Below are 11,756 nucleotides of genomic sequence, written 5' to 3' on the forward strand. Positions count from 1 at the left end.
CTTTTTTTTTTTTTTTTTTGCTGCCGCAGTGGCAGCAATATCGCGGTGAGCTGCTGGCTTCTAATTCGCCTCACGCTTGTACAAGACTCAATTGAGGCCAGAAGCGGTTTCTACTACATATAAGCGTTTTCAAAAGCTTGTGTGCACATATCATTCAACACATAGATAGACCTTGGCGGCGAGCACAGAAATAACCCCGCCATTGTTGAAGTCGCGATAAATCGTCAACATGGCGCATAAGCTCCCCGACCCAACGGTCGACCTTGATTGGTCTGGCTACGTCGGCGCCATTCATGAGATCTTCGCCGCAAATGTCCAGAAGCACCCTGAGCGGGTTTGTGTGATCGAGACAGAATCCTCCGAGGCACCGGAAAGGATATTCACCTACAAGCAAATCTTCGAGGCGTCAAATGTCCTGGCGCACTACCTTCATGATGCGGGGGTCACTAATGGCGATGTGGTCATGATCTGGGCGCATAGGTCAGTTGACCTCGTTGTCAGCATTATGGGTGTTCTTGTAAGATATCCCCTTCTCCGTTAAGTGAACCGATTCTCCGCGTTCTTTCACCCAGCACTGTTCCTCGCAGAAAAAGAAAGGCTGACGCGATCATACACACTCCTAGGCTGCTGGTGCTACATTCAGTGTCCTTGACCCATTGTATCCGCCTTCTCGTCAGCAGATCTACCTCGAGGTATCCGGCCCGACCGCCCTTGTACAAATCGCACGCGCCACCGACGAAGCCGGTCCCTTGGCGCCCCTCGTGCGCAGGTATATTGACGAGGAACTGAAGCTGAAGGCCGAGGTTCCGTCACTACGCATCGGTGACGACGGCCACCTCTACGGTGGAGAGATTAACGGTGCTGATGTCTTTGCCAGCGTGCGCGGCAAGGCATCCTCGCCGCCTGCAGACGTCGAGGTCGGACCCGACTCGAACCCCACACTAAGCTTCACCTCAGGCTCGGAAGGTCGGCCCAAGGGCGTGCTTGGTCGACACTACAGCTTGGCCAAGTATTTTCGCTGGATGGCCGAGACTTTCGGCATGGGTGAGGACAGTCGCTTCACACTGCTCTCGGGCATCGCGCACGACCCCGTGCAGCGGGATATTTTCACACCGTTGTACCTGGGTGCACGCCTGCTAGTGCCGTCCAAGGAGAACATTGCACACGAGCGCCTGGCAGAGTGGTTCAAGCGCTTTGAGCCGACAGTGACACACCTGACGCCAGCTATGGGTCAGATCCTGGTCGGAGGTGCCACCGCACAGTTCCCTGCCCTGAAAACAGCCTACTTCGTCGGCGACGTGCTCACGACGCGTGACTGCCGCAGTCTGCGCGAGCTTGCTGCCAATGTCGACATTATCAACATGTACGGCACGACTGAGACCAGCAGGGCGGTCAGTTACTACAAGATCCCGAATCGTGCTTCAGACCCGGACTTTCTGGAGAGGCTGGGCAAGGATACCATCCCTGCTGGAACTGGCATGGAGAACGTCCAGCTGCTGGTAGTCAACCGGGAGGATAAGACAAAGCTTTGTGGGATCGGCGAGGTAGGCGAGATCTACGTGCGTGCGGCTGGTCTGGCTGACGGCTACAAGGGCGACCCTACGTTGAACGAACAGAAATTCTTGATGAACTGGTTCGTGGATAACAACAAGTGGGTTGAGGCGGATAAGGTGCACCCGACTAAGGAAGCCGCATGGAGAAAATACTACAAGGGCCCTCTCGACAGGTTGTACCGCACAGGAGACCTTGGAAAGTATCTGGAGTCGGGCGATGTCGAATGCACTGGCCGCGCGGACGATCAAGTCAAAATCAGGGGCTTCAGGATTGAACTTAACGACATCGACAGCAACCTTAGTCAGAGCTCTCTCATCAGGGACTGCAAGACGCTTGTGCGGAGGGACAAGAACGAGGAGCCGAAGTTGGTCAGCTACGTCGTGCCTGAGCTCAAGCAATGGCCTCAGTGGCTCAAGCTACATGGATACGAGGATGTCGAGGACGACGAGGGCACGCAGATCGGAGCTACCAAGGTGTACTTCAAAAGATATCGTCGTATGCAGGCTGAGCTTCGCGACCACCTCAAGTCACGACTGCCGGCATACGCCATTCCCAGCATCTTTATTGTCCTGGAGAAGCTGCCATTAAACCCCAATGGCAAGGTTGATAAGCCCAACCTACCCTTCCCCGATATTGCCGAGCAAACCGCGGAAGCTTCAAGCGAGGAGGTTCAGCGATGGGAGTCTTTGACCGAGACAGAGCGTGCCGTTGCCACCAGGTGGGCCGCGTTGATCCAGGGCCTGAACGAAAAGTCAATCGCGCCTGATGACCACTTCTTCGACCTCGGCGGACACAGTATCCTGGCACAACAAATGCTGCTCGACGTGCGCAAGCAGATGGGTGCTAATGTATCCATCAACACTCTCTACGAGAACCCCACCCTTGGGGCTTTCAGCCGTCAGATTGACAATCACCTTGGAGCAGCCAACGGTGCTAACACCAGCCAAGCTGAGGGCGAGGCAAACTCGTATGCCAAGGCTCGTGACGACCTTGTTAAGAACCTTCCGGCCTCGTACAAGACGGCAGATCCGTCGTCGATCCGGGCGTCATCCAGACCTACCATTTTCCTGACTGGCGCAACGGGCTTCTTGGGTGCCTTTTTGATTCGCGATATCCTACAGAGGACGAGTCGGCAGCTGAAACTCATCGCACACGTGCGTGCCAAGGACCAAAAGGCGGCAACGGACCGTCTGACGCGGTCACTACAAGGCTACGGTATCTGGCGCGACGAGTGGGCTGGTCGGCTTTCTTGCGTAGTGGGTGACCTAGCCCAGCCGCAACTTGGTATTGACCAGCCCACATGGGAGCGTCTGTCAAACGAGGTGGACGTAGTTATCCACAACGGCGCGACGGTCCACTGGGTGCGCCGCTGGCAAGACATGCTCGCCGCCAACGTTACATCAACAGTCGAGGCCATGCGGTTGTGCAATGAAGGCAAGCCAAAGTTATTCACTTTTGTCAGCTCAACTAGCGTCTTAGACACTGAACACTATGTGAAGCTGTCGGAGAGGCAACTGAGCACCGGTCAAGGCGCTGTCCCCGAGTCGGATGACCTCGAAGGGAGTGCCACCGGTTTGGGCACAGGTTACGGTCAAACCAAGTGGATCTCAGAGCAGCTCGTCAGGGAGGCCGGTCGACGTGGACTTCGAGGCTCTGTCGTCAGGCCAGGCTACATCCTGGGAGATTCCGAGTCGGGATGTTCCAACACAGACGACTTCCTCATCCGCTTCCTCAAGGGCTGCATCCAGCTCGGCACGAGGCCCCGTATTCTCAACACTGTCAACGCCGTGCCCGTCAACCACGTTGCGCGCGTTGTCGTTGCGGCTAGTCTCAACCCTGTGCCAGCCCAAGGCAATGAAGGTGTCCATGTAGTCCATGTTACAGGCCACCCACGTCTGCGGATGAACGAGTATCTCTCGTTGCTTGAGTTCTACGGCTACAAGGTGCCCGAGGTTCCGTACGATTCATGGAAGGAGGAGCTGGAACAGTATGTGTCTGCGGGTGCAGGTGTCGAGCGCGACCAGGAGCAGCACGCGCTCCTACCGCTCTTCCACCTTTGCATTTCGGACCTACCCGCAAACACGAAAGCACCCGAGCTTGAGGACCAGAACGCCGTTGCGGTGCTCAAGGCGGACGCCGAGGCCTGGACGGGACTCGACGAGAGCGCGGGTTATGGTATCGGTAGGGAGGACGTCGGGAGGTACCTCCGCTACCTGGCCATGATCAAGTTCGTGCCTTGGCCTAACGCGAGGGGCAGACCTCTGCCCGAAGTCAGCATCAGCCCGGAGCAGGTGGCTGCCATGGGTGCAGGCGTCGGCGGGCGTGGTGGTGCGGGTGCTGGTCAGTGAACGAAGAAATATTGGTGGATGGATAGCCATCCAAGTATATGACTGTTTTCCTTAGATGAATTGGTAGCTTTGGCTTTTTAAAAGGTGCTTGGTGTGGAATATAAAGTTGATTTCTCGGGTTACAGAGATTGGTCATGCCTGTGTGTGGTGATGTACAACGCACCAGGGACCGTTTATCTAGATGGTAAGTCGCCATTTTCCTAGGTTTCCCGACCGTGTCTACCCCAGTTTGAGTCCAGGACACTTTAGTTTTACGCTCGCACATTTTTCAGTCATGAAAGTGTGGTCATCAGAGAGAAGAGCCATGATATGCTAACTGGTAGTTCCAGGAATCATCAATAATGTCTTGCCATCGACAAAAGCTGAAGCGTGGCTTTGAAACCACCCGATATGGCCCTGCCTCCACTGTAACAAATGTGGAAAGGAACAATGGTGCCTCAAACTTTGTTCGCGGAGCCAATCTCAGCGGGAAATGCTGCCAAGTGCAAAATCGAGTCTTCAATGGAAGTATTCCCCTTTGGTTGAGTTTTTTTTTTCCCCTTCGAGAACAGCATACATTGCAAAAGTGTGCTTCTCTGCTTTGAAAGATCAAGCTATCACTCGCATGATCCGCATGGCACTCGGGGAGCTAGTTTCTTTCTTGCCCTGCCCACACCTGTTCCGACAAAGAAGAAGCAGATCATTCACTGACAGTCGGTTTGATTAGGATTGTCTCAGATGTCGAGCATGAAAGCAAAGTAGCGTATGCAGCGCGATTACCACCACTCTCCCAAAACAAGATACGGAGTAAATATGGAACTTCAGACTGTCTCAACGGTGCCATAGCCACAACGGAGTGACCGACGACGTTCCTTATGCCAAGCTCTGTCCTTCTTATCAACCTGATACTCCCGTGGCGGCTCGGTGCACCTAGGGGCCCGCATTGACAACCTTTTTTTTTCTTGCCAGCTTTTACCGAGCTCCCCGTGTTCGGCAAATTCCGCCTAGGTGATCAGCCATCCCCCCAACGATCACAAAAAGAACTTTTCCCTTACCGTCGCTGCCCAACCGGCCCCTCCACGGCTTGGACGGGACTGTTGATAGGCTTTCCCAAGAGTGGCGTTTGCTCGCCTACCACGTTCCCCAAAGAAAATGACGAAAACGAGTTGAACACACGTGCTTGTCTGATGCAGCTCATTTTTAGGGGACCCGGATTTGAGGCAAAATACATCCAATCGCTTCATTTGATGTCTATACGGATCTCGTGGCATTACCTCACGGAGCCGTAGTTCACTGCCGCTGCCTGCGGATCCTCGTGAGAGAGAGGGAGAGAAAGCAAGCAAAAAGAAGTGGCAAACCAATGAATAAATGGTTCGCCACGATTTTGCTGAACTACCATGTTACCTAACCGTCTTGATGTTGACGGTGGAGTGGCTTGGAAGAGGGAGATGGAAAAGCCCCCTTGCCAAATACCTATGTACACACCAAGACATCAGACACCCATGACACCATCTCAGATCATTGATTAGTATTCAGAAAAATAGGGAAAGAATGCTCCGGAGGCCCCTGAATGCCTTTCTTTGGGTTGCCCCCTCCTTTCTCCTGGTCCATCATGGGCCATTCCGATCGGCAAACCATGGGTGGGAAGCGAAGGGCCAGGCCCTGGGGGACCGAGAAGCCTTGGAAGCCAGGGGTCAAGCGCTGAGGGAAGTGTGGAGGCTGCCAAGGCTTTGCTATATGACTGCAGAAAGGTTCGAATGAACGGTTGCATCCCGCTGTGGTACCCTTCAGCCGCGGTTGACCGCCCTTGAAATTTATGAGAGAGGTCGGTGGGGGATGGTGTGTGGGAAACAGAGAGAAAGAAAAGAAGAAGAAAAAAAAACAAGATCAAAAGGAATAATATCCTGCCTTGCCTGCGGTACATTCAACCCCTTCTAGACTAGCGAGCATGAACATCGCCAGGGAGACGGGAATGTCTCCCCGGGTTGACAAAGCGAAATGTCATGCATGTGTCATGGAGCTGTTCAGAGGAGGGGGACCACTGGCAAAAGCCTTCCTTATTGCTATGTGACACGTTATATTTTTTTTTATTTTGTTCAAACGGATAAAGAAGAACAATGTCCCCGGGAGGGCGCTGAAAGGCTTGCTACCCAATGAGGCTGTTTAATGTGGGAATCAAAAGTAAAAGGTCTGAATGCATGGCTGCCAGGTTCCTAAACAAATCTGCTGTCGCCTGTAATTTACGTAAACTTGCGCAGCGGGATTCGTGGTCATTTTTTTTTTCTCTTTGTGATGTTTACTATCATAAAATCTGACGGCGAAAATAAAGCAATCGTGATGCAATCTAGATAACTCCCTGAGGCAATTTCTTATGTGCCTACCCTACGTTGACCTGAGCCATAAGTTATTTAATTATAGATGGGGGAGGTTGGGAGCTCATTGGATCGTCGGGATTTGTTTTTCCCAATTTGGCCACACCTGTTTGGTGGGGTTAATCGAAATCGAAATCGCCCATCTTTTCGACAGATGAGGTCGGCACTTAACTATTGTCGATTCGCAAACCGAGAACCGGGGATGGGGAGATCGCCAAGACTTTTGTTAAACCAGCATAAAAAAAAAAAAAAAAAAAAAAAAAAAAAAAAAGGGCGGTGGTATATGTAATCGATGCGCGATCGAACGGGCGGTGAACAGCTGTGATTCGTTAATTCCTACGTAGTTTAAAGGTACAGTATTGAAGGGTTTGGATTGAACAACACCAACAAAATAAATACAACAGAAATAAACAAAAGAGTGGGTAGGTGATGGGCTGAAATAATTTCTCTTAAAGCCAAAAATAAAATGAAATAAAGAAGAAGAGAGGAGAATACACTTTTCCTGCCTGGACATTCATTCTCACCGGCAGAGACGCCGATTGACGGCAAGACGGCAAGAACGGAAAGACAAGCCTATCTCACCGGGGATTCAGAACACAAGTTCCCAACTCGTCTTAGTCCTGCCCACAAGGCATCTCGGCTCCAGGGATCAGGGTAATGAAGATCGAACCTATGGAACCCTTTCCTACCTACTACGACGTCGACCCTTGTATGTAGCCAGCCCCACCACATGCCTGCTCTGTGTAGTACGAAGTACTTTGTTAAAGTTCGCATTGTATTGTACACCACCGTACATATACCTCCATTAAAACAAGCAAAGTACCTAAAGTTACCTTGGGTACCCAGGTGAAGGTGCCACCCTCAGGTAGGCAGCTGTCCTACAGTTGCCTGGAGCCCTAAAAACGGTTTTGACTCCCCTCCTCTCCAGGCTTGCCTTTCAACAAAGCCCTGTCCAAACTTGTGTTACAGGCCACTACAAAGGACATGCCCTTTTCCTTTCCACAAAGACACTGAACAATGGTCAAGAAGAAAAAGTCTCCGGCGCTAGGGTTGCATGAAAATTGGGCGAGATTCGTCCACACTTTTTAATGCTTTCTCCGTCCTGAATGAACATGTAACTTAATATGTATCTCGCTACCGAAAAAAAAAAAAAACACCAAACATCTCCGTACTCACAGATACATTACCTGGTACTGCATCAAGCCAACCCTCTTAAAATGGCTTATCCTTACCTTAGCAAAGCACAAATCTCATCTACATGCGGGCTTGGTGGGCACACACCTTACCGTACGATACCAAGGATACGTCCCGTCTCACCTACCATGTATAAACTACCACCCAACCACGGCTTCGTACCGTAGCCAAACTCTTTTCTATTTTATTTTTTCTTCTTTCTTTCTTTTTGTATACATTTATTTTTATTTTATTATCATTTTTGACGCACACACCGGCGTACCTGGTTCATCACGCGTTGCAACGTCGATGTGATGTGACGTACAAAGGGACCCCCAACCGTTCAGACCAGGAAAGGAAAGTCGGCGGGACCATTCTCACCCCTCGCGGGTCGAGATGGGCCTGGTTCATGATAAGCCCGGGGTCGGTGGACTTGGTCCTCTAGCCCGATCTGTATTAGCGAGCACACCAGAGGGCGATGAGCGCCTTTTCTTCTCTCTCTCTCTGTGCTTCGTACGGCAATAGCAAAGTGGGCATATTACTTTGTACCATGTAATTACAACAAAAATCCGGTCTGGGGGTGGTGTGGATTTTGCATGCTGGAATGCTACCGATACTTTTTATTTTTGATATTTTCTAATTCTTTTTTAATCCTGTGCATCCTTCTGGCGTCGTCCTATCCCTTTAGTTCTTCCCTCCCTCTCCTTGCTTCCTCTTTCCTCTAGGTCTAGTATCCGCTTTGGGCTTCTAGGCTCTTGATGGGTGCTACGTCGTACTTGTTCTAGGCTGACCTTTTTATTTTATTTTCTTATCTTAGACTGACTCTTTTTTTTTAATTCATCTTTCTCGTTATTTACCAAAAAAAAGTCAGACTCGTCTAGACCACCTATCTTTGGAAAAGCCTTGGAAGCCTAAAAGTTTACTCCAACAATATCGTGCCTGCCTTCTTCGGAAGCGAGCCCAACCAAACCCATCCATCCCTGCCTTTCGAATGTCATCCACCACAGAAGAGAGGCAGGTCTGGCAGCCGCTGCACCCTCAAGTTCGGCCACGGCTGGATCCACAATATGTGGAGGTGCACGATAAACTGCTCCAGTATGCCCCGCCGACCCATACTCGGCCCTGGAATGCATCTATGCGGCAGCCCTCGCAAGCGTCAGTGAAAACGGGGCTCGATGTCGTCCCAGTCCTGACCGAAGAGGTGCAGCTGGACCGTTTTACCATACTCGTCCTCACGCCCGTCACAAACCCCGACGACGAACCCAGACCCGAATCCGGATGGCCAGTCTTTGTTTGGTTCCACGGCGGCGGCTTCGTCCTCGGGGATCACTCAAGCGAGCTGGACCTACTGACGCGTATATGCGCAAGTAAGTTTCACTTTTCAAGGGGAGCGGAAAGCCTAGCGTTCGACAAACTCTTTTAAAATATCTTATATTCACTTTTTATCAACTGTCAAACCTTGCAGCCGCCCGTTGCGTCGTCTGCTCGGTCGGCTACCGACTGGCCCCTGAACACCCATACCCGGCAGCTATCGAGGATGGCACCGCCGGTGTGAGGTGGATTCTATCCGACGCCCAAGATGGCGGAGCCACCCGCTTCAGTATAGATCGAACTCGCTGGGCCATCGGCGGCGTCTCCGCCGGTGCGCTTTTATCGACCGTGACGCTCATAAGCCTCGGAGAGGCCGGCGACTTTGACTCTGGCGAGATGGCGAGGCCGCTTCGCCAGGTCCTCGTCGTCCCCGTCGTCGACAACACCGCGATGCCAGGCTCCGGCTTCTGGGCCATCAAACCCCACGCAATCAGCCCCTCGGCCGAACGCATGCTCTGGTACCGCCGCCTCTGGCTGGGCGACGCCGACCCGCACGTCTGGAGCGCCAGCGTGAACTACGCCTCCGATAAGCAGCTGGCTTACATGCCCCCGACTTTTGCAGCCATTGGTGGGGAGGACCTGCTGGCTCCGGAGGGGCTGGCATTCGTTGAGCAGCTGCGAGGCGCCGGCGTCGATGTTGATACGATGGTGCTGCCTGGCTGTCCGCATGCCATATTGGCGTTTGCAGGTGAGTTTTCAGTTGTTCCCCGTCTCCCCAGTGGTTATGATTTATCTACAGATCATGAAAAAGGACCATACGTGCTAACATGCCGCTTTAGGGTTTGTCTTTCGTTCGACTTGCCCCGCGCAACGTGACTGAGTGCTAACATATTACGTAAATACAGATGCGTCGATAAGGCAAAAGACCTATTCAACATGTGCGTGGATCGCATCTCAAAGTCTTTTGGCAACTGAGCCAACAAAAAAATAAAAAAAGATTCAAGAAGAATGCGGGTGGGTTGAAGGCGGCTTCTAAGCCTAGCATGCTATCCCTGGGCCGGATCCACTTACTACAGTTTCTTGTTTCGGCGTCCAGAATTTTTCCTCGGCCCCGAGAAAAAGATGTTTCTCTACTCGGATTTCTTTTATTTTCTTCTTGTGCTTTACTTTTTTTTGTCTTGTTTTGTCCTTGTTTCGTTTTATGTTGGTTACTTATTAGAGCAAATTTTCCCAGTATACCCCCAAATCAAAGGAAGGGAACTTGCCCGGTGTCTTTTCAGAGATTTCTTTCCAGAGAGGAACCGTTGGGTGGGTTATATAGGCATGAACTTGATGAAAAGTTTGTACTACAGGAGAAGGACCTGTCAAATATGCAAAGTGACAATGATGACGCTGGGATCGAATAGCTATTATAGGCTTGTGTTTTACTCACCTGCCAGTTGTTGGCGGTGCTCGCTTGCTGTGGATTCGGGGTGGCTATCTAAGTATGCTATCTCCAGCTCTATCTGTGACAGCGGCGGACAGGACAAAAGAGCGATATCAGGCATATACACTCGGTCATTCCTATTGCGTTAGGGTTGATTTCGTATCAAACTCTGGGGTGTCGTTTAGTAAATAGCTGCTTGTAGCCTTATCTGTGCTCTCTTTTTTTCTTCCTTTTTGCCCCTTTTCTGTAGGCGGCAGCCCACTTCCCTAGGTTTGTTAGGGTGATACAAGGCGAAAAGGGAGCTCGACAGATTTCCAATCATCAATCATCTGGCCCTTAGGGTCTGCAACTCACACCATGCTCAGTCTCAGCCATTCAGGACTCCATCCTTACGTGCTACATTCTAATTTGCCCCCGCCGCTCCACCCATACATTTTTTTCGCTTTGTGATTTCCCACATCTTGCCAGGTCTTTGAGGCATTATTCCGTTCAGTGTGTCTTGTTTTGTGTTCAATATTGACTCCGTTGGAGACTTTTCTTTTGGTTTTCGGAGCGTCTTATGTGCCTTTTAACGAGGGGTATCTTCTTGTCCAACGATCAATGAACTGAACTGCGACTACTCTTGATCAAGCTTGGCGATTCTCAGCATTACTACTGTCATATCTACAGGCTTCAGCGAGAAGCTGAAAGAGGTCCAGATTAGTTGCGTACTCACATGACATGCTGTGCTGAAAAGCTCTGACATGGTCTGAGGATGGTCCCGGAGGAACATACTCGGGGCTCCAGTTTTGTCACTATAAGTATTTTGTCTTCTATGTTTCTCGAACAAACAAGCACTAGCCTGAACATCCTTCATTGAGGCTGTGAGCTAAGAATTTTTGGTCTGGTCTTGCATTGTTTCTAGACTAGACATAGAATGACTTCGACAATTGTATAGCAGGAAACCCCTATAACAAGCATACATTCTTTACCATTACGAGACGATGGCACTATGCAGAACAAAAAATGGCAAAGAAGGCTCGTTGGTTACCTTGCCCGATGACAGACAAGGGCTGAATGTACCCACGAGAAACAAAATCTTGATTTGCGGAGATATAGTCATATCTATACAACCCAATGGCAACAAAAACCCCATATCACGGTAACCCTATTAATCGAGGAGGTAAATGAGCCACCCAGAAACACCTTTGGCAAATATGGCAGAGAAACATGTAGGCATTGTCTAAAGACCGATATCTAACACATTTCACGATTTACATCATATGTAAAAGCATATCGTCACCACAGATCCCAAGTACCCCTTCACCCGAACCCTGCTGAAGCAGGGCCGTCGCCCTTTCCGATCTCCAACGAAAGCCCGGCCATCTCGAATTTCCCGAGCTCAACGTCTGGCAGCACCTCGACGGCTCCCTGTGTTTTCATTCGGTGCGGGAGCCACCCGGGGATTCCATGCCAATTGGTAACGGCTGCTCAGTAACTCTAGCATAAAGCTGCGGAAAATCGACCGCTCGTCCGGATTAGAGACCGGCGTGTACAGAAAGGTCCTCAAGCTGTATGGCGTGCTCATCGAGGACTGCGGTGACGTCTGGGGGG

At 51.0% G+C, this 11,756-nt stretch overlaps 2 protein-coding genes across 2 annotated transcripts; both read left to right on the plus strand.

The window, feature by feature from the left end:
- Window positions 1-58: 58 nt before the first annotated feature.
- PgNI_10816 (uncharacterized protein) lies at window positions 59-4,019 on the plus strand. The gene is made up of 2 exons (XM_031130790.1): window positions 59-517; window positions 624-4,019. The coding sequence occupies exons 1-2, from the start codon at window positions 230-232 to the stop codon at window positions 3,900-3,902; spliced, it is 3,567 nt and encodes a 1,188-aa protein (XP_030979560.1). The 5' UTR covers window positions 59-229; the 3' UTR covers window positions 3,903-4,019.
- A 4,127-nt stretch (window positions 4,020-8,146) lies between these two features.
- On the plus strand, window positions 8,147-10,061 carry PgNI_10817 (uncharacterized protein). The gene is made up of 3 exons (XM_031130791.1): window positions 8,147-8,793; window positions 8,892-9,609; window positions 9,643-10,061. Exons 1-3 carry the CDS (start codon window positions 8,418-8,420, stop codon window positions 9,710-9,712), a joined length of 1,164 nt encoding a protein of 387 aa, XP_030979974.1. The 5' UTR covers window positions 8,147-8,417; the 3' UTR covers window positions 9,713-10,061.
- Window positions 10,062-11,756: the final 1,695 nt, after the last annotated feature.

The sequence above is a fragment of the Pyricularia grisea genome, chromosome VII (genome assembly GCF_004355905.1).
Source record: "Pyricularia grisea strain NI907 chromosome VII, whole genome shotgun sequence".
In the NCBI taxonomy this organism is placed as follows: domain Eukaryota; kingdom Fungi; phylum Ascomycota; class Sordariomycetes; order Magnaporthales; family Pyriculariaceae; genus Pyricularia; species Pyricularia grisea.